Source organism: Argopecten irradians, chromosome 12 (genome assembly GCF_041381155.1).
Source record: "Argopecten irradians isolate NY chromosome 12, Ai_NY, whole genome shotgun sequence".
Classification (NCBI taxonomy): domain Eukaryota; kingdom Metazoa; phylum Mollusca; class Bivalvia; order Pectinida; family Pectinidae; genus Argopecten; species Argopecten irradians.
In genome coordinates, this window is record NC_091145.1 from 19,705,242 (window position 1) to 19,727,851 (window position 22,610).

At 33.1% G+C, this 22,610-nt stretch overlaps 2 protein-coding genes across 2 annotated transcripts in view; one reads left to right on the forward strand and one right to left on the reverse strand.

Moving 5' to 3' along the window:
• Positions 1 to 200: 200 nt before the first annotated feature.
• On the forward strand, positions 201 to 1,537 carry LOC138304988 (uncharacterized). The gene is made up of 2 exons (XM_069245406.1): positions 201 to 285; positions 517 to 1,537. The coding sequence occupies exons 1-2, from the start codon at positions 201 to 203 to the stop codon at positions 957 to 959; spliced, it is 528 nt and encodes a 175-aa protein (XP_069101507.1). The 3' UTR covers positions 960 to 1,537.
• Positions 1,538 to 2,044: 507 nt separating this feature from the next.
• Positions 2,045 to 22,610, reverse strand: part of LOC138335990 (UDP-xylose and UDP-N-acetylglucosamine transporter-like) — a 28,995-nt gene continuing 8,429 nt past the window's right edge. The window contains 4 exon segments of the mRNA XM_069285228.1: positions 2,045 to 14,712; positions 15,835 to 15,907; positions 16,469 to 16,544; positions 20,617 to 20,726. Coding sequence (XP_069141329.1) covers positions 14,463 to 14,712; positions 15,835 to 15,907; positions 16,469 to 16,544; positions 20,617 to 20,726 — 509 coding nt within the window. The 3' untranslated portion in view covers positions 2,045 to 14,462.

Below are 22,610 nucleotides of genomic sequence, written 5' to 3' on the forward strand. Positions count from 1 at the left end.
CCGCGAAATTTAATCGTACACGAATAGCTGGTTTACATCTATGTAAACAAAATTTCTTTCATATCCCGATGAAGTTAAAAATAATGACCTCAATGTTTACGTTAACGTGGAAATTTGCGCTTATTACGCGAAAATTTCCCAAGCCCACGAGGAATATTACACCATATTCTCAAAGTTTTTCTGATATGTTCCTCCTGTAGATGCGTGTCGTGTTCCTGTTGCTGTTATTGGCAGGCTGTGCTTGTGGATGGCTGTTCCGTAGAAAAAATACCCATGCATGTATAAGTATGTGTTTTACGTCTGTCTTTTACAAGTCAAAACAGGTAATTTGGAGGGAATAGCAGAGAATCTCCTTTGGATGTTGCTTCACATTAACATACACACATCTTCATATTGAATTTTACAAATTTTATGAAATGGGTTAGGTGTTTCTCGAATCTGGATAACTTTAAAGCTTTCTTATATTCTAATATTATACTGCTTTTTTTCATTGCCTCATTTTGCAATATGTTCCAGAAAAACGCAGCCCTGACGAGAAGCCATATTACTTCGGCACGACGAATCTGTTCTGCATGACGTACAGCTACTATTTTAGACGCGACAAACGCTCGGCGTCCATGTTTCCTTTCCTGCCAATTCACAGTTGGCTTTACTACGAAGGTAAATACGTGGAGTTCGGCATCTACCACAATTACAGGAAGCCTTACAACTACTCGGTCTCTGTAGAACGGCCGGCTGTCGGGGACAAATGTGGCTTCAAACAGCACCACGCGCCCAAGGGCTACAGCAGCCTAGGGATTGACTGTATCGAAGGGTGTGCCAGGAATTACATCAGAACATACGGTGACTACAAACTGTTTTCAAATAACTGTCACGTGTTTTTAAACAGGATATCGAAAATTCTTTGTCATAATGACAAATGTCCGGATTGGTGTTTGTATAATCAGACGGCTAATTAATTACAGGTCGTTTTGGTCAGTTTCACAAATGTCTCTATTTCAAATGTAAGACACTTTATTTCGCTACGATCCGCCTTAATTAACTTTATAGTGTATGAAATATGGATCTTATTATTTCATGACGTCATATATGTGGTGACGTCACAAATATATTCATAGTTTTTATATTGTCCTTTCTTTATTAAGAAGTTTTTAACGATCCTACAAGAATTAGGGAGGCATCAAAATGTGATAAGAAGAAATAAAATTTGCAAAAAGTATAATTTGAGGGATATTAAAGATGAGTTTCACTTTATTGTGCTTGTAAACACGTTAATGTATTCTTTATATATCTATGTATATGGAATCGTCCTCCGCCATCTTGTATATTATATGTGAATCTTGATCATATTTAATAATGTATTTTGCTGCCGATATGCTGTATCGCATTTGGTTATAATAAAACTTGGAATCTTGAAGCACGTCACAGAACACTACTAGTATTGCGGCTTTGAAACGACTTAGGTTTTGATCATGATGTTTATAAGAAATCTCTTGATCAGGTAGTATGGACATTTTTAGAAAGATCAGAAATGTCTGTTAAAACGCTTAATCTAGATTTCTTGAAGCTCAAAATAAGCATTTGTATACAATATTTTCCCGTAATCAAGATTAAAAAATCAAGTGAGGTCTTCTTTTGGTATTTACCTATGATTCAGGGAAGCGGCATTGGACTCGTCATATTTTCTCTCAGTCTACAGATTTTTAAATGAATTTCCAATGAAATGAAAATGTATAAAGTGTTATGACAAAAGTGTTATGACAATGGCACCACACAGACAGAGCCTTTATATGCTTCATTTTTAAATGACCAATGAGCTTCCTTCCTCATATAATGGCTTAAAACAAGCTGCCATAGACACTCAAAAATATTGAACATGTAAATGTGTTTGTTTAGAGTATAACAACCGCTTACTACCCTTTTAGCATCAACTTGTCAAGTTCAGCATCCCACAGACAATAACACTCACGATAGATTTGGCTTTAATAAGATTGTCACTGTCATGTCCAGGCAATGTGTTGACAGAAAAAACATACAATAGGTATATAGAAAAATAATTTATTATCACTATCTACAAACACAGCTCAGAAACAGCTCTGGATAAACTACCATTGGTTTATATTACACACAATCTTCTTTCCTATATACAGACAAATTTGGACTACATCTCAACTGAGAAACTGTGCTGGATTAATTCTACTGATCGTCTAAAGAATGATTATTAAAAAGACAAAATCATCATTCCTGTTACGAAATCTTTGGGATAGATAAATAAAACATTCACTTTAATTTCAATCAGTGATCTGACACTAAAAAAAATGAAATAATTTCACTGAAGTGTTATAAGGGAACAATCACTGAGTAAATTGAAATTTACACACTGCTGGTGAAGCGGCCCAGCGATTCTTGAAGAAATTAGAACCCAAAACATCAATGGGAATATAGCAAAGCAAGGCATTCGATTGTTACAACATCAATTTTAACTCACTTACACATGAGGAAGCTCACATGGACTGGTCCAGTCATCGATTTAGAAGAACTCAAATATGTCTTGGAGTCTACACTTGCATATGAGCTTCCATGTGTATATATTTTTCAATTATGGATCTTTTTTTGTTGCAGTCCATATGGAGTTATACCCCGTGATAGAATTACATAATGACTGAAGGCCTAGGCCAAGGTCATTATCTAAAGTTTTAACAGGGAAGTAGAATGTCATAGAGACCGAATCAAAGTTCCTTAATTTCTACATTTTTAGTTTCTTGATAAATTTGATGTACATGTTAATTATGAAAAAATCATGGCAATAGGATTCCACCCTGAAGAACTCAATGTTTGGGCAATGAAGTATTGCCTCAGTGTTTCTAAAAATGGAAACACCAAGTCAATATGATATATGGAACCTTATGTGACCATGTATTAATTAGCCGATGAGAATAAGGAAAATCAAAGCATATTAAATATTGTTGACTTCAAAAACTTTCTACTATAAACTTTCTTATTTTAGCCCTTTGGACTTTTGGTGGTCAGTATTTTCTAGTGCTAGGCTAGTTGCTAATCATTTCTTAGCATACAAATTACAACCATCAGAGTTTACCACAGTATTTAAGGCACCAAAAGCACTAAAATAAGATTTCCTTTAAGAAAATAATATTGCTTTAATAAAATCACTGCTTGAATATGAACATTTACATTGTCCTGTGTAAGGTAGAATGTACAGAGGGAAAAAATAAAATAGTCAGGGATTATAAGACCTAAAAACACTCCTGTAACTGTGGTTCAACTAAGAAAACAGATCACAATTGAATTATATGTATGGTATATTATATAAGTTAACACAAATATGATATAACAAGGCAAATAACAGTTACTAATAATATTCTACAAAGACAAGGTTGAAGTACAGTATGTCTTACACCCACAAGGGCATGTAAAAATACATCTACAAAGGCAAATATTAACTAAGCTTTGAGAGTTTTTTTTTTAAATATTAGTTTTAAGTAAATTACACAAGATCATTTTTTCAAGTTTTATTTCACTAAGTCTGTGTCTTCCTGAATAAAATTCTGTGTCATGGCATGAAAATTGTTTTTTTTTTTAATTGGTTATATTTGCACAATGTGGCAAACATCAAATTTAAAGAAAAAAATATCTTCTACTAATTGGGTTATTTTATTTTAAGCGCATGCAAGCTCAATTACAAAGGCAATCACAATTACTGTAAAAATGATAAGCTGCATAAGAATATGACATAATATTTTAATTACAGGATCAGATTAAAGTGAACAGTCCGGCAAGGATGGCTAATGTCGGTAAAAATGGTGTGAATGTATCCAGTATAATTTCTTATGAAATGGAAAAATAAAATCTCTCGTCAAAATCTGTCTGCGTGCGAAGAAATTAATTTAAAGTATGGGAATTCTAAAACGTCCTCCCGGCTCACTATGTCCGTTGTTACATTTCCACACAGCCTCGCTTTCAATGCTTTCAACTTTTCTTTACTTTAATGGTCAGAACTGGGAAACTAAGCAGAACTTGACCGTCGTATTAATATGTGAGAACTTTTGGAAGGCCAATGAACGCATTTAGACTGGTTTTCTTTGCCCGACTATTCACTTTAAGCATACATGTATACATCTTGTTAAACCCAGGTTGTGAAAGGTCATGTAGACACAATCTTAGTATGAAACTGACTAGATATTCACAATCTGTAGAAAAGTGAATGATTTTTTTTTTGACAATGCAGAAATGGAAAGAGAAATACCCACAACTCTATACTCCAACATTTTGACAGATTATTCAATAGAGGCTGCCATTTTGATTGTCAGTGCCATTCTTAATTTTTTAATAAGTATCAATGTTTTTCTTACAATGTCACAATCACAATGGACACCAAGGTGGGATAGAAATATAACACTGTTAAGATAAATAATCTTAAAAGCAACCTTCAGATATTTGAATGTTGGTGAGATTTCTTCAAAACATTGTATATTGGAATTCATTAATATTTTACAAGCCTCATTGATATATTTCAAGTCTAGCAGAACAAGTGTGAAATGATATATTTGTCCCTAGCTGCAATATTGTAGCTCAAAAGACTTTTTGACAGAAAATGGTGTCGTCTTTAGAGCTACAATTGGTGCCTATTACTGCTAATGGAGCAAAGTAATGATTATGCAAACCATTTAAAAACGTTTGTTAGCATTTTTATCGTACGTGTTTGATATCGCTTACCTACTAGGCAATAAAACTGAACGAAATAAAATATAAAATTATCATCGAGGCATTATTTTTGTACATAATACATATGCAGGTCTTTCTGAAGGGAATTTATACGGCAAGTCCACAAATTGTGAATTTGACGTCTTGTGAGCGGTACGGTAGATATTAAGAATGGTAGTTATGTTTGTTTTGGACAAAAATAATATGTAAATGCATGTATACGCATAAAATAATTAGAAACATACAAAAAAGTTTAGAAAACTATGCCCGAGTGATTTTCGGAGGCAATGCTCCACTACGACACATAGGGACCAATTCGTACCCGGCCGAAAGGTATAGTAGCTTATAGGCCGGGTACGTATATTCGTTCTAATTTGTCCCATACATCATACAAATATGTCAGAAGGCAGTTAAGCACAATATTTAGGCCTATTAGATCACAATATTCCCATAATGATGTGTATAGTGAAAAATGTTATCCTTCTTTTTTGGAATTGAAGTGAATCAATAAACAAATCATGACGGTAATTTTCAAAAGAAGTTTTTAACCTGGAGACAATTATACAAGCAATAGATATATACATGTAACGGTAAATTATTTTCGAAATTTCCAGATAAGTCACACCTGAGTAATACATTGGGTATAAATAAGCTTCAAATGACAAATGAAAATCAACAAAAAATATTTTTCATTTACCAGATGTGAAAAATAAAGAAGATAATAATAACTACAAAAATACAAAACAACTTAAAAAACGCTATTATGCAAAATGAATCACTACAAAACCCATAATATATCTTATCAATAGCATTGTCTTATCTAATTTCATGCCATATTTTAGAAAGCTGAAGGTAACACAAGGGTATGTAGAAATTTATTCTAAGATAGATAACCGTAAATAAACTTTCTTTAACAGCTAGATATCTACTCAATTATTTCAAAATAAGTTTGTGTATATTAATTAACATTTGTGGATTTAAAAATTAAATGGGAATTCTTATCAATATAAATGCTGTTGATAAATGTAATATTTCGTGGAGATAAACTTTCGCAAATTTACTTGGATGGTGAAATTGGTAAAAGCACATTAAAGAATGCTGGTTTATATACAGGTTACACAATGAGTGGTTGTTGAATATTGAATTTATTCCACACGAGTGAGTTATTTTTTAAAAGTTACAAATGACACAAGCTTTAGCCAATGTTCATACAAACTTGGCCATGCAAAATTCAATGGGTTTTTCAGGAGTTTTCAAGGATATTTTCATTTTTTCCAGGACTAATTTTATAGCTGTCTAAGTAAAAATGATAAGATTCATGCTGTATATTTATGTTTGCTTTTCACATTTTAAATCACTGTTTATTGTTTGAGACCATTAGCATGCTTTTCCCATTTAAAATTGGCTTTTTATTGTTTGAGACCATTGGCAACTGTGTTGGTGGGGTGGTAATGTCAGTAGGCTAATGTCAGAACATACAGACGACAGCGGTGTTTTTGACAATTCTGGGCGTTCACCACATCTAGTTTATAATGCCTTCACATCGATCATGTAACATATGATGTCACATTAAATATAATTTTCTTTAATCACGTTTAGACCCATTAGCGAGTGTCTTTTGTAACTTTAAAAAAACAACTTACGATTGTAGAATAAATTCAATATTCAACAACCACGAGTTGTGTGACCTGTTTCTACCACAATATTATCATATTCATTTTTAGCGATAGAAATACGGCGGGGATACGGTAACGTGTATTTACCGAAGTATGCAAATAAGATGTAGTTATATTTTCATCAGTAAAAAGACAATAATTAGTACGTATTCAAAAGTCATCGTTTGATAAAGAATACGTCGATATCAAATTTGTCTAATTGGAAACATCTTTAGAGTTCAATGATACTCATTTAACATCTTATTGAGTTCAAATTTTCATAGTTGCTTCAAGAAAATAAACTCAATGTCGGACTACATGTATATATGTAAAAGCATTCTCACAACACCGCATCGTCTATTTCCCGCCAGATAATCATCAAGCTATTATCATCAAGATCAAGTTCGTTTTATACCGTTAAATCTACAAAACTCATCAGTGAAATTCTTGTCTGTCAAGATGTATTATTAGTACTTATGGTAAATTTAACATGTATGAAAGCGTCACATATTTTGACTCAACGACCACGACGCATACGCTTTCCAACAGCAGTTTTTAACGTCAAGCGGCGATCATAACATAGAATGACGTTATCTGATTATTGATGACGTTGACAATGATGACGTGACACTGAGAAATAAGTAGTTCGGTCAAAGTTCATCAAGTCAGCCAGTCAGAATGGGTTCAGAGTTTATATCATGTGTGGTATAAACAAATTGTTAATCAACAGCTGCAGTGTTGAATAACACCGCCTATTGTGGTAGAAAATATCGTCAATGTTTCTTGTCTTTCTCCGCACGCTGTTGACCAGCTAGTGCTGCTGGTAGTGGAATGATCTCAGTAAACATCAGAGTCCCCATGAACACACATACAGACCCGAGCCAGTGGGTCAGTGTGAACTCGTTCTCAAAGTACCAGATAGAGAACATGAGGCTGACGAATTTCCGGAGAGTTACCATCAATGTTACGACGAGGGCTTTAAACTCTGTTGTCAATATGAACACAGATCGACTGCATATATATCTGATAAGTTAAGAAATATAACTGTAGCTACAACTAATTTGTAAGATATAGATAACTTCACCTTGTTTATATGACATCAGTATGACATCATCATTGATACTGCAGGAGTTACTATCACTGCAGTTATATCCATCCCTGGACTATGTCAGAGCATTTGAAGGTTTTGTAGAATTTTAAGATTTTTGCTATGTTACAGACTAGGGGTGGATATCAAGGATGGGATAACCTTAACTAGATAATTAAAAACAAAATCTAAAGCTTTTCTTTTAACTTAAGTTTTGTATTTTTGAAAAAAATTACTGTTGTTTGTACACTTATGTAATAATTTAACCAAAGAAGAAAGTGTTATATCATCAGTGAAAGTAAATAGATATGGGGTCACTTGCCAAAGTATATGTATTTTCTCTGGTTACTCTGGTTTCATTTCATATAAGACCATTCTACCATCACCACCAACAAAGGTAAGATATCTATGTTGATACAAGTTGATCATACAATCGTAGCATATTCAATAAAATTTGAACTTTATCTACATGTATCTATAACACACTACAATGCCCTAAGATAAGAAAGATCATAGTGTTCATTGACAAGGTTAAATTAAGGACATGATCTATGTACCTAATTAAAAAGAAAATGATTTTGTCTTTACACTGACAAGGCTATATCAAGAACACCATCACTTCACAGAAATCAGTTTGTATCTTGTACAAACAGGATAGACTTGCCACCAGGCTCTGCATAGTGGATAAGATTTTACCTTTAGAATTATAATAAACGTTACTAAATCATCTTCCTTTGAAGCTTGTAACTTTGGATCAGACATGAGGAAGAGTCAAATAATATCAACCTATATTTTAGTGATGTCTTTAATGTTTTAGAAGCTGGTGGGGAGTCTACAAACAGGAATATGTATGTACGTCTTGGGGAATTGTTGCTACATTTCAGTATTTGTACATCTGAATCAAGTACCGGTGTCATATCAAATTTGTATCCCCCATCAAAAAAGTATCCGGATACTTTTTTGATGGGGGATACAAATTTGATATGACACCGGTATACTTAGCAAGTCCCCTAGGCCAAGACATATTGATTCCATAACCTTCTGTCTGCAGTTAATAGAAACGGTGTCATTTTGAAAATGTCACAAGAGAAGTACCAGAAAAAATATGGAGAACCAACTTATTTTCACATATGGTTAGGTTTTATGTAATTAGCAGTATGAGGAAATAAATTGGCACAAAATAGTTTCAATACAACTAGAACAGTGAGGAAAGTATAACTGGATGGTAAATTAAAATAAGTTGGTTTGCAATTATGCCCTAAATATAATGTAAAATAGTTGATTAAGTTATTACACAAGTGTTACTAGCACAGAAGATTTATAAAATCACACGAGGTAGGTAGACAACAGAGACATCAGAGCAGTGATATCAAATTAGTCGAAAAATTGGAAAAAATTGATTGTCTACAATCAACTGATGATCGGGTTTTTAGTCCTTAAGCCTTACAAAGCAAGGCTTCAGGAACTATTGTCAACGCTTTTGCCGGAAGTACGCTTGAACTAGCTATGTGACAATTCTACTGAAATATTAATACTGCAATGTATCGTCATTTTTAGGAATCCCGTTGAGCCAATTTGCCGACAAAAATCTTACTTTTACGTTCATAATTTGACATGTTCGAACTATCCGAAATATGATCAATTATATAAAAAAAATCAGTGTTCGAACTATCACTAGCTAAAAATTATCTCTATAACATTCACATTCTCTCAAACAATTTGCAGAAGTCTAAATTCTGTAGAAATGCTTAGGTTTTTATAGTGTGATAAGAGGGATGCGCTTTATACATGATACAATTACTTGTCAAATCATGCAAATTTCAATGCAAATGTAAGTTTTGCGGGTTACACTTTCGCTTTTACAGTGTAACATTTAAAACAAAAGATATCTCAATAAATCCAAAATATTACATATTGACTAAAAAGTATATTTGATTTATTATACTAAGTACTTATATCAGCTATGATATTTAGGGACCATTTGGATTTTTCCAAAAATATCACCCTTGATGAAAAATATTTTAATTTTCTCAATGTCTACCATACAAATATATATACAGTATGTTTGACTTTCTTATCACTGTGGAATTGGAATTTCGAGCCATCTGTACAGTTTGATATATAAGATATACAATACTGTATATGATATAGTTAATTAGATACAAGTACAAATGTATATACATGTACATTTGTATTTTATTTGTACATGTATACATATTGTTACATGTATCATCCTATAGAATTAAATAATATCTTGTGACATACGCTGTATTCTCTATATCGATCTGTAGCTATATAAGTGCACATGCCAACATTACTAAATATCACATATTTGTTTTTAACCATTCCAATGGGGAAATTTATGATGATGGAATATATAAAATATTGTTTATATTTGTCTGTCAAAACACACAAAATATTATATACATGTAGTACTGTATTGTATACATGGGGTCTTCCCCGAACACCAACTCTGGGTAGGGTGGGGTGTTTTCATAGGGGTTAAAGTGTGTTGATGGGGAGTTATAGTCTATCTCAGATTTATTCAAGTGCAAGATCACAGGTAATTCTCAGGTAAATCAACTCTACTGCAGAATGGTGTATAAAACAGTGGCATACTTCAGAGAAAATCATCCTTAATTGTTCTGATATTTTTCAGCTTTATAAGTGTTAATATTTAATATAATTACTATGCTAGATCATTCAATTTCTTATCATTTTCTGACTTGTTTTAGTTTTCAGATTTAGATTGACATGGAATTTGTTAAACATCTGTACTAAAATTGTCGAATTTACAGTTTTCAGGGGGATTCCCTCTGATTGGATAATTAAGGAGAAACAAATAATGTCAGATATGATCTGAAATATTATAAAATGACCCTTTTAAACACTAAGGGGAGGGATCATTCTTAAAGATATTTCATCCCTTTGCTTATAGGATGAATCATCTATTTTCATCTGTTTTCTGTGATATAAGTAAGGCTTTTGATCGAGTATGACATTCAGGCTTATTGTATAAGTCGAAAAAATATGGAATTAAAGGTAAACTTTATGATTGATTTGAAATCAACTTATCTGACAGAAAACAGCATAATCATAAACTAACATCAATCCTATGGAAACCGAAAAATGCTGGAGTACCGTAAGGTTCTGTGCTTTTCCCTTTATCTTGTATAGAATTATTTGCTGATGACACATTTCTATACATTATTATTAATATAATAATGATTTATCATCAATATCCTCATGGGCAGATCAATGGCAAATTATTTTTAATCCAAATAAAACAATATCCTTAACATCTATAAGAAAACAAACAGATCTTCACTTACCACTTACTGAACAACCACCCAATATCACAACATTATTTCGGATCACATCTTTAATATTTATTGAAAAGCTTCATCAAGACTGATGAACTAATTAAAAACATTGAAACACAAACTAGATAGAATATAAGTATAAAAAATTACCTGGTTGAAAAGTTACCTGAGTTGGTGTAAGATTTTGAAACAGCTAGACTATAACTAAACTTCAAAGGGTTCCCTATATAAACACCTCCCTTTGTATTTATCAGAGTTGGTGTTCGGGGAATGAGCCATATCCATATATATTGATATCTCTCTATTTCCCCACTTTTGACAAACTAGAGGTAGCTCAGGTAAATGAACACAGGTAAGCACAGGTAAAAATTATTATGGAACTGACTGTAATTGGTTTTCCATTGTTCTCGTTTACCAACACTTTTCTTTGTTCTCCAAAAAGTGGGCAAATGGAGAACACATCGCGGTGTTCACCGAACACCAACTCTGGGTAAGGTAGGTGTTTTCATTGGAGTCGTGTTGAGTTATAGTCTGTCTCTAAATTGTTTTTGTTGCAAGATCACAGGTAAATCTTAGGTAAATTAACTCACCTGGTTGGTGATCACCAAATCAGTAACTGGTAATTATTTTCAAGCTGCTGCAGAATACATTTGTGTGCTATTTTTCACCTTTGTAAGTAAATATTTAAAAGAAATAATACAACTTGCTTTAGTTTTCAGATTTAGATTAATATGGACTCTGTAAAACGTCTATAGTAAAATTGTCCTATTTATAGTTTCTTATTGATTTAAACTTGGTTATTTTTAATTATAGTGTAAATACATGTACATAGAAATACTGTACTAGTTTATTTAACTGAAACATATTTCATTGTTAAATAACAAAAGGATTGGACACAAGTTTTATGACCTCATTCAGTCCTTTCCTTAATGATACAATATAATATAATCTACACACATCATATGACGACAGCAAAATATGACAAAAACATAATGTATAATAAAATATTTTCAGGAGAGAGAGAGAGAGCGCTGTGATAAGAGAATGTGAGCTTATAATTTTTAGCATGAGTTACATCTAGTTTAGTTTACATAAAATTTATTACTAGACCTTATAAATCTATGTACATGGTTGAAAATAATTGTATTTTGGTCTACAGATAGTTTAGGACTTCCAAATAAGAGAACTTGTAAACTTATGTTGACATTCAGCTCATCTACATTGTAAATTATGAAATAAAACAAGACTTTGAGTTTCAAATTATTTACACTCAAAGATGGTTGTCCTCAGTAAATGTATCATCTTCATTATGGTTTCACCTCCGTTCATGCCATGTGCACTTAACTTGTATCTTGTGAGAACTTTCGTCGTCATGTCGGCGACTCTTGTTCTTATGCAGCTATTGTTAAAGGGACATACTCGAAATGTCTATGCCGTATTAGATCTTTGATGTGAAGTTGTTCTACAACAATTGTACTGTTTTAGTATATGTGAACTTATTGAATATATAATTTTAAAGTGAACAAAAAAGGCATTTGCATTTGCAGGAACAAATGTATGTCACAAGTTTTTGAAATATGGAAATATGATCAGATTTAATGGGATATACTCATAAAGTTTGGGCGGAAAAATAGACTTGTTTTGATAATTTTATCTAACTGTGACCTTGTTTGATAAGTCAATGTCGATGAAAAGCATAACTTTGATAGACATCTGTCTATGCTATATCTATGTAGCCTATGAAACCTTGTATATTTTTGGCAGGAAAACGACAAAATCGTCATTTTTCAAACGGCCATATCTCTGCCATTTTGTATCAGATGACCTTGAAACTTTTCATTATATAAGGGGTTTAATAGTCAAAGCTGACTGGACATAATGCGCTACTACTGAGTTACCTGCATCCCCAATACTCAAGTGGCCACTATCACTGACGTTATATCTACCCCTTACATTTGTAAGAAATCTTTGTATTATTAAGTAACTGTTATACACATATTCTTATTCGTCATATTAATGTTACATAATGACCCTCCAACTTTTTGGTTACATTTTTGTTTTTGTAGAAGTTGTATCAAATTGTTTCTTGTATTGGCATGAAGGAAAGCAACAAAAAAAAGTATTGCTTTACTGCTTTCACTTTTACAAGCATTATATGCGAAGACTAGATTTATCTGCATTGTAAAGATGTGCGAAAATTATTGATAACAAGCTTACAAGGTAATATCATCTTATGGCAAGAATGACATTTATATTTATAAAAAAAACACTTTGATATGGAGCTAGGCCACCCTGTATGACAAAATTAAACATATGTCATTATATTGCTCAGACCAAATTGTTAAACTGTTCAACTTATAAAATCTTGAACATAAAGGCTAAGGAGTGCAGTACTTCCAGTACTTTGATTCATAGTGTCATTGAAATATTTATGAACATTATATTATGTTTTTGTGCATTACAGAGTTATCTCCCATAAGAGGTAGGTACAAGTATATGCAAAGAAATAATTCACTACAGAGAAATTAACATCAGTCACAATAAGAAATATGACCATGTATGACAGATATAAACATCACAAAATTCCTAAAACAAACTGGCCACAGAATGTATATACACACAATACTATTGCTTCTTATCCTTAATAAATCTGTTTGAATGAACCCAAATGTCTGCAAATGAATTCAACCACATACATACGAAAAACATTTTCTCTTTAAACTTGGTTAGATAGATATTAAAGTTATATGTGCCGAATTTTCATACTAACGAATCAAGAAGAGCTTTTGTTATTTTATTCAACACCAAAAATTACCAACATTTTAAGAATTTCAATACCGACTTAGTGTGTAAAGGTTTAATTTTACAAGCACAAAAAAGAGCTGAAAATGAATTTTGAATATTTGTACTGCCAAACATCATATGATTATATTTACTATACACTGCAGTGAAATGAGACAGTCAGATCATGAAGCCAAATTTTAGTCTACAATTTCATTTCAATTTTTTAGAGAGGTTATTAGTAATTGCTAAATGATTTCTGCAGGTATGTTTCCATCTTAACATACACACATATGAAATCAAGAATTTTACAGCACATGAATTCTGTGTTGTAACTTATGTTTATAAGGCATTACTCCTGTTTGTCAGTTCATTTAAATGCTTCTGATAACTTAATTCATCAAACCTGATGGATTTCAATAGATTACTGCAGAAAAAATAACATGTCAAAATTTCCACCCATTTATGACTCATATAACTTTAAAAATATCAATTCTAAATATCTGTTTCTATGAAAGTTTTGTCCGGGAATTAATTGTTTAATTAGCACACCGTATAAGACACTACAATACAACTTAATATCGTGTGAGACTAAATTTTGTGTATTTGGCAAGAAATCAGAAATTGCGAAAATTAATTGCAATGGAAACACTAAATGGTGAAATTAAACTGTCATTAACCAAGCAAATTCATGGAATTTCCATCCCCCGCTTTCAGGACATATTGTATGTAAATGACAAATGGCATAATCTGTGTTAAATAATGTCTGCTGAAAGTGACTTTTAAAAATCTGTTTACATTTGTTACAAGTGCATGGATAAACAGGGTGGAAAACAAATTAAACGTCAGAAATGTGATAACATACATAGAAAGAAATCCTAAAATTGGTTAGTGTTATTCCTTCTTGTCTTTCTCTGTGGGCTGTTGACCGGCTAGAACTGCTGGTAGTGGGATGATCTCAGTAAACATCAGAGTCCCCATGAACACACATACAGACCCGAGCCAGTGGGTCAGTGTGAACTCGTTCTCAAAGTACCAGATAGAAAACATGAGGCTGACGAATTTCCGGAGCGTTACCACCAATGTTACTGTGAGGGCTTTACATTCCGTTGTCAACACAAACACAGATCTGATACAAACATATCTGTACACGTTAAGGATCACAGTAAACTATCAGCTTTGTTGTATAAAAATATTAGCTATGGACTTGACCATGATAAACTTGGCTAAATTATGCAAGATAAGAAAAATCATGTTCAATATAAAGATCATCTTAGTCAATGTGTATTCAAGTAAGCTGATCCAGCATCTGCTTTTGCATCAACTGTTGTACTCATCCAAAATATTTTTACTTCTCTTTATATTCAAAGGTGTCAAAATAGTGAACTAGAAAATGAATGATAAACTACCTAATAACAGTGCACTCATAATATCAGAATGATCATCAAGACCATTAAAAAATCCTTAATTGACCCTTAGATTCAAGATATCAGTGATCTCAAATTAGTGCACTATGCATCCACTTTTGGTGATACAATCACATTTCAAATGTAAAAATGTTATCTTTAGTTTAGCCCCGACAAAAAATAGAATAACGGTTTAGAAGAGCAAGGAGAATATTTAAGACACTCAAGATTAGAGGAAACAGGAAAACTAGAAACTTTACTAGAAGAGAGTAATATTTTAGGCTTAACAATGGTTGGTTGATCAAATGTGGAGGAATAATAAATTAGTCATGTGACCATAGTAATCTATAAATGTGCAAGTGAACACAAAGTAAGATGGCACAAATTCAGAGACAAATTGTGATCTAGATATAACACCAAATTTCAGAATTAATTCTAGACAGAAAGGCTTGTTTTAGAAAGGCTCCTTAGATTTTTCCTACTTGCTATCCTAAAATTTCTAGACGCTAATTGTTGTGTCTTTAGTTTGATAGTAGTTCAGACTATATAAACCTAACCTCATCCCCAAGTTAAAAATATGTAATATACAATGTATAACTGTTCATGGTTCAATTCTTCATACTCAACTTTTTAATAACTTTTAATAGGTAATTAACTATCAAGTTATTGAATCAAAACTTATTTTTTATTTTTTAGACATCAAGATATTTTCTGCTCTACCAATTCTCCATTATGACACATTTTAATCCTAACTCCATAAATAAATAAACATTACATCCACGAATATCACAACAATCACATATTGGACATGAGAACGAAATATTTCCATCCAATTTAAGTTTTTAAGATAAAAAGGATACTGTGTTAGAACATTTGCAGCAAGGAAAAACCACATGCGAGGAACAGTTACTCCAGACACCAACTCCAAGGGTTCTGTGGACATATATATCAGGAGTAATATAAACTGCACAGGAACTAATCATGTGTAACATACCACTACACAATAACAGTCAAATACAATAACCGTTGTAATGTGACCTCAGAGACTGAGTGTTAGACATATCATCTCTAGATACATCCTCTACTTCTGGGTTTTGAGTTTGAATCTCGGCCAAGTGGGGCAATTACTACCAGTAGGTACTGACTACAGTTTGGTGGTTTTTCTTTGGGTACTCTGACTTTCCAAATTCCTACACCACCTCCTTCAATGACCCTGGTTGTTTAATATGGCATTAAACAAAACAAAATTTCAAATCACTTCAGAGCAGGAGATTACTTCATTATATCGTACAAGTGATAGGGAGCATGCTGGGGAATCAAAATCATGTTACTATGGATTCATTGTTAGTATATTTGTTATGAACATATTTTGCTCTATATCTTGCAGAAGCTGTTATGGATAAGGAATTGGCCATATGAGTTATTTGTTAACACAATTTTCCATCAGTCTTTAGGTGAGTAACATATCAGAGAGAGGATGTCACTGTTACTTACCTGTCTGGGAGAAGAGAAGGGCGTGGTCCTTTATATCAGCCATTAACAACAGAAAACCAGGTAGGGGAAGAGCATGCTAGATAAAACAGAAAATAGTCCAGTAAAAATACGAAAAATAGAGGCCTAACCTCCAAATAATTGCAACAGAATTTGTTTTCTGCTTTTTGGGTTGGAGGATCTAAGAATTTTACCATGAAAAAAGTCACCAAAAATCATATGTTCGGAAATTCGTTTTATCAACGCCCGAAAAATAAGAAAATATGTAGAAATTACACTTTTGACCACTTTTAAAGTACAATATCTGCTATTTTTGCAATACTTGAAATATGAAATCGGGTATATAGTAAAACAAACTTTAGGTTAGTACAAATAAGTGCATGATCGATAATACATTAGCTAGAAAAACCTAAATATTAACATGTCAAGTTGACTGATCGTGCCAATTTGAAGTGTTTTTATACTTAGATTTTTGGCAAAACACCCATTTTGGTAGTTAATATTTCGGAAAATAAAAAAGCAAATGCTTCCAAATATGTTATATCTTTTTTTTGTATATTTTGTACTTGTTATTTTTATCATTTGTTGTAAAAACGGTATAAATATGCACATCTTATTTAGTAGTAAAAACTTCCTATCACGTTAATTTGGCTGAATACCAAAATATGTCTAAGTCCATAAATCTGTAATACAAAAATCTTAATTTTTCGAATATGCTTTATTCATTTGTCATAGAATTTTGCCAGTAAATAAATCGGAACTGTGATGATTTTCAGCTATACAATTGAACTTGAACTTTTATTTTATTCCTTTATCTCATTGAAAATTATATAACCCCCATCCAGTTACATTATAGAACAAGAGGCCCAGAGGGCCTGTATCGCTCACCTGGTTTGTAATGCCAAGTAATGTTCTGAATACAGGTTCATTGTTTCTTTTCTGAAGGAATTTTAATATTAACCTCTAAGTCCCCTATTGGGCCCCACCTCTCCTGCCCCCAGGGGGTCAGAGCCAAAGTTCTGTTCTCCTTCCCCCAAGGATGTTTATGGCCAAATTTGGTCACAATCCAAGCAAAACTCTAGGACAAGTAACGATTTATAGGATTTACCTCTATTTCCCCTATTGGGCCCCACCCGTCCTGTCCCTGTGGAGCCAGAGCCAAAATTTATACAAGTTCTGTTTCCCTTCCCCCAAGGATGTTTGTGGCCAATTTTGGTTACAGTACGTGCAGAACTCTATGACTAGTAGCAATTTAAAGGATTTACCTCTATTTCCTCTATTGGGCCCCACCTCTCCTGCCCCCAGGGTGTCAGAGCAAAAATTTATACAAGTTCTGTTCCCCTTCCACCCAGAGTGTTTGTGGTCGACGGACGGACGATGGATGTTGCGCCATGACATAAGCTCACCAGCCCTTCGGGCCAGGTGAGCTAAAAATGAAAAACTGACCTATGCAAATATTTGATCAAAAGGAAACTTCAATCTCTCTTTATAAAGAGCGCTCCATTATGGTGGTAATATCTGCCAAAGGATTTTGCAATCTGATTAGTCACAAAATAGATATTCACATTTTTGACATTTAAACTTAAGGACTTAACCAATTAGAGAAGTTTAGTCAAATTGGCACTAAATGAGGATTTGATCAACCTCACATTTTTTATATTTTTTTATATTTGGGGATATCTTGATATAGTAGTCTCTTTTAGGTGAGTATAGCCTACATAGAATCTGAATTAATAACTATCTAAACACTTGAGATGGTACTTTCTGAATAATTCTTGAATGAAAAAAACATATTATTCAATTTGGACTTCAAAATGTCCATGGAAAAGGCCAAAAGACCAACTTTGAGCAACCATATTATCTCAGGTAGTAAAGTAAAATGCTTTACTTTTAAAGCCTTTAATCAACAAGTTTTATTTAAAAAGATTCCACCAAAATGAGTATCAATGGTATTGTTGATAATAAAATTTTTTAGCTTAACAATCCAACAAAAGCATATTTGGCTGTTGCAAGGACATTATTATGCAATTTCCATGCTGTCATACTTTTTCCCTGTGTTGATTTCAACTTATGTTTTTATGCAATCTGTGCTGTCCTTATAACGTTCTTGTCATACATTAATTTTCTAGTATCTCATGATAACCATGTAAGTTTATATTTGGCTTCAAAGTTGGCAAATTATGCAAATTTTTCTGATTTTTTGGTGATCAAGAAAAACACTTTCCCAAATTCTAATTTGTGGCGACTTTTTTTCTTGTATAAAACAAAGTCAGATCTGTATGAAAAACGAAGAAAAAATTCTGTTGCAATTATTTTGGGGTAACACCCTATCTTTACTGGACTAAAAAGTCATAAGAGGACATTTTAGCTCATTGGGGCAGATTTCAGAGACAGTCTTAAGGTCAAAGATTACAGTCAAGGTTGGCAGATCCCAATTCAATGACTAGATGAAAAGTCTTTAGATATGGAACACACGAGTGTATCTTGTTTTAAGTGGATAAAAGGTCATATCAAGTTCACTAGTCAAGGTCAGTAGATATATATACATGTAATTTTTTTCCATGAGTAAATATTTAGAAAATGTTGCATCACTATTTAAATTGTAGAAGAACAAAATAAAAATACTCATTCCTGTTGAGTGGCTAGACCAGGAGTCAAACCATGGTCTCTAGTGTAACAAGAGGCCCATGGGCCTTAACAGTCATCTGACTATTAGCACAATACAACGTAGTCGTTTAAAGATTTTAGCATATTTGACCTCTGTGACCTTGAATGAAGATCAAGGTCATTCATTTGAACAAACTTAGTAGCTCTTCATTCCAGCATGTCAAAGGCCCAATATCAGGTCTCTAGACATCTTACTTATTCTCAAGAAGTTGTTTAAAATATTTTAGCTAATTTGACCCGTGTGACCTTGAATAAAGGTCAGGGCTTTTTCTCACTGCTTTGGGAATGGGGCCTGTGGCTTTGAATTTGGGAAAAGGTGCGATATAAAACCAGGATTTGGGAAAAATTATGAAATATCAAATAAAGCATAACAAAAAAGATTTTTTTATTTTCGATGTAGTTGATGTACTTTTCTGAAGCTAATTCACAAATATTTAAAGACTTAACCAACTAAGTTCATGCAATATTTTGGGATAGTTTTCAAGAAATTTTGATTTTGGGAAAATTTAAGGCTTGAATTGGGAAAAATTTAGAGGTTTTGCCATGGGGAATGGGGCCGATTTTCGGCCCCAAATCATGTTGAAAAAAAGCTCTGAAGGTCAAGGTCATTCATTTGAACATACTTGGTAGCCCTTCATCTCAGTATGCTGCAGGCCCATTATGAGTATCCCAGGCATTTCGGTTCTTGAGAAGAAGTCGTTTAAAGATTTTAGCCTATTTGACCTCTCTGACCTTGAATGAAGATCAAGGACATTCATTTGAACAAACTTGGTAGCCCTTCATTCCAGCATGTCACAGGCCTAATTACAGGTCTCTAGGCCTCCTAGTTATTCTCAAGAAGTTGTTTAAAGATTTTAACTTATTTGACCCCTGTGACCTTGAATGAAGGTCAAGGTCATTCATTTGAACAAACTTGGTAGCCCTTCATCCTAGCATGCTACAGGCCAAATATCAGTACCCTGGGCATTCTGGGTCTTGAGAAGAAGTCGTTTAAAGATTTTAGCCTTTTTGACCTCTGTGACCTTGAATGAAGGTCAAGGTCATTCATTTGAACAAACTTGGTAGCCCTTCATCCCAGCATGCTACAGGCCAAATATCAGTACGCTGGGCCTTTCGGTTATTGAGAAAAAGTTGTTTGAATGAAAAGTTTACGCACGGCCCACAACGACGGACGGTGCATGATGACAATACGTCATCCTGACCTGAAGGGTCAGATGACCTAAAAATCTATACTGCTACTGACTGAGCCAAAGAAGCATGCTCCATTATCTGAGTGACCACACTGACCCGCTCATTTTACAATAATGATATAACATTCTTTCATATAGCTTTTAACCTAGTGGTCTACTACAGAAGCAAATGATACTAAGTCAGATAGGGTATATTTTATCAAAAGTCAATTAAAATTTCGCCTTAGCTATAAAGTAGCTATCCAAGAATCCATTATCTGTAATATAAGAATTTTACAAATTAATTATACTTACATTAAAAAAGAGTGCCTCACGAGGGTGTTTTCCATACTTGGAGTAAATAGTCTCCTGGAATAGGCCCATACCAGCAGACAAGAAAAGAGCTGTCGTCAGCAAACATATTCCTAAAAAAAACAGGATTATACATAGAAAGGACACTAAATTTTGATAAAATGCCAGAAAACGTTTTTTTAACATTGATACATCTAATTTGCTTAACAATAGTATATTTTATTGCTATTGATATTAAATGTTTCTGATGATATTATATGGAGAATATTTTAAACTAAGATATACGCTTCATTGTATTTCTAAAGGAAAAGGTACGTTAAGACTCGAATATGGCCCCAAAATTAATTCTCCAGTAAAGAGCAACATATTTTGCCATATAACAGTTGAATACATTTGCTAACACATTACATCCCGAAAATATCCTGCATGTGCCAATTATGTTTCCCGCCATTTTTCACAAAAATCCTTGAAAAATCATACTTTTTGAGTGGTTTTCTCTAAAAATGAATGTGGCCGCCTTCGTGGAGCAGAAAGAGATTTTCACACGTTGTGTATCATGTATTAACGCATATCCATGCAAAATATAAAGTTGCTCCAAGGTGGCGGCCAAATCCATTTCAAGCCTTTTCTAACCTAAAGATGATGAATTTCTAGCAAAATTTGGCGAGAAGAGGAAAATCATCAATTCGATGACGTCATAGGTGGAGCACATCGTGTACATGGTTATAAAAAGTTATGTTTTGATGAATGGCAAGTATGAGAGTATTTATTGATGTGAAATGGATGTGGATCAGAGTAAATATTTTTTGGCCTGAAAAATTAAGGCCAAATACTGGCCCTACCATATCTACTCCTTTCTGATCCATCGTCAGATACCCTATGGTTGATCACAACACGTTCATCACTTAGTGCAGCATGGTGCGATCAACAGTGGGTCGCCAACGATGCACCTGATAATGATTTACAGTACATAATTTAATGAATGTACCAAATATGTGAAATTGAAGAGAAGCTCAATAGAAATGAGGATACCATGTAAGTTTACAAGAGCTTTCTGTTAACCATAACAAGAGATCCTAGAGGGATATATTTATGCTCACCATTGACTGTTGGTTTTTTTATTCTATTTATTTCTTTTTTCTATTAATTTATTTCTACTTTACATTTTCTGGTTACTTGATAACAAAGAAACCTACTCCTGAAATCTACAAATTTCATCGACTGTGAAAGTTTCTGATTTTTTCTGTTATGAAAAATCCAAATTCCTTCTCCCTTTTAAAGTGAAATCTACCCAAAAGATACAACTAGGAATCCTATTCAAATCATACTAAAATTGCTATCCTGGAAACCAACTCATTAACCAAATATGCAAATGATTTCAGATTTTTTATCTAAAACATCAAAAGCATCCTGATGGGGTCATATAAATGTCGTACATCTATATATACAACAGACTTACATTTGATTTGATCCTGTGTCATCTGGAAAATCCTGTTGATATTACTTCTTTGAAAATGATAGAAAAAATCAAAACTAAAACAAATATGTCATCGATCTCTAACGCTTTCCCAGCTGGGTAACGTTTTCCCAGCTGGGAAAACATTAGAGATCAATGGCAGATTTGTTTTAGTTTTGATTTTTTCTTTTTAAATTCCATCACAAGGATATTCAACATATAAATATATATATATATATATTTAAAATGATAGACAAAATCAAAACTAAAACAAATCTGTCATCCATCTCTAACGTTGGGAAACGTTAGAGATCGATGGCAGACTTGTTTTAGTTTTGATTTTTTCTATTTAAATTCCATCACAAGGACATTCAACATTTATTTATTATATTTAAAATTATATATAGCTACCAAGTTTCAGAGAAATCTCTCCAGTAGTTTAGGAAGGATAGCTGTTTAATCAATTTGTAGCAAAGGGGCATAACTCTGAAAAAGGTGGAGGTATCTCCTTCCAAAATATTGATTACATATACACTGCACA

Coding starts and splice junctions, on each gene's coding strand:
- LOC138304988 (XM_069245406.1), top strand. CDS start 201: ATGCGTGTCGTGTTCCTGTTGCTGTTATTGGCAGGCTGTGCTTGTGGA. Junction 286..516: donor AAATACCCATGCATGTATAA/GTATGTGTTTTA, acceptor AATATGTTCCAG/AAAAACGCAGCCCTGACGAG.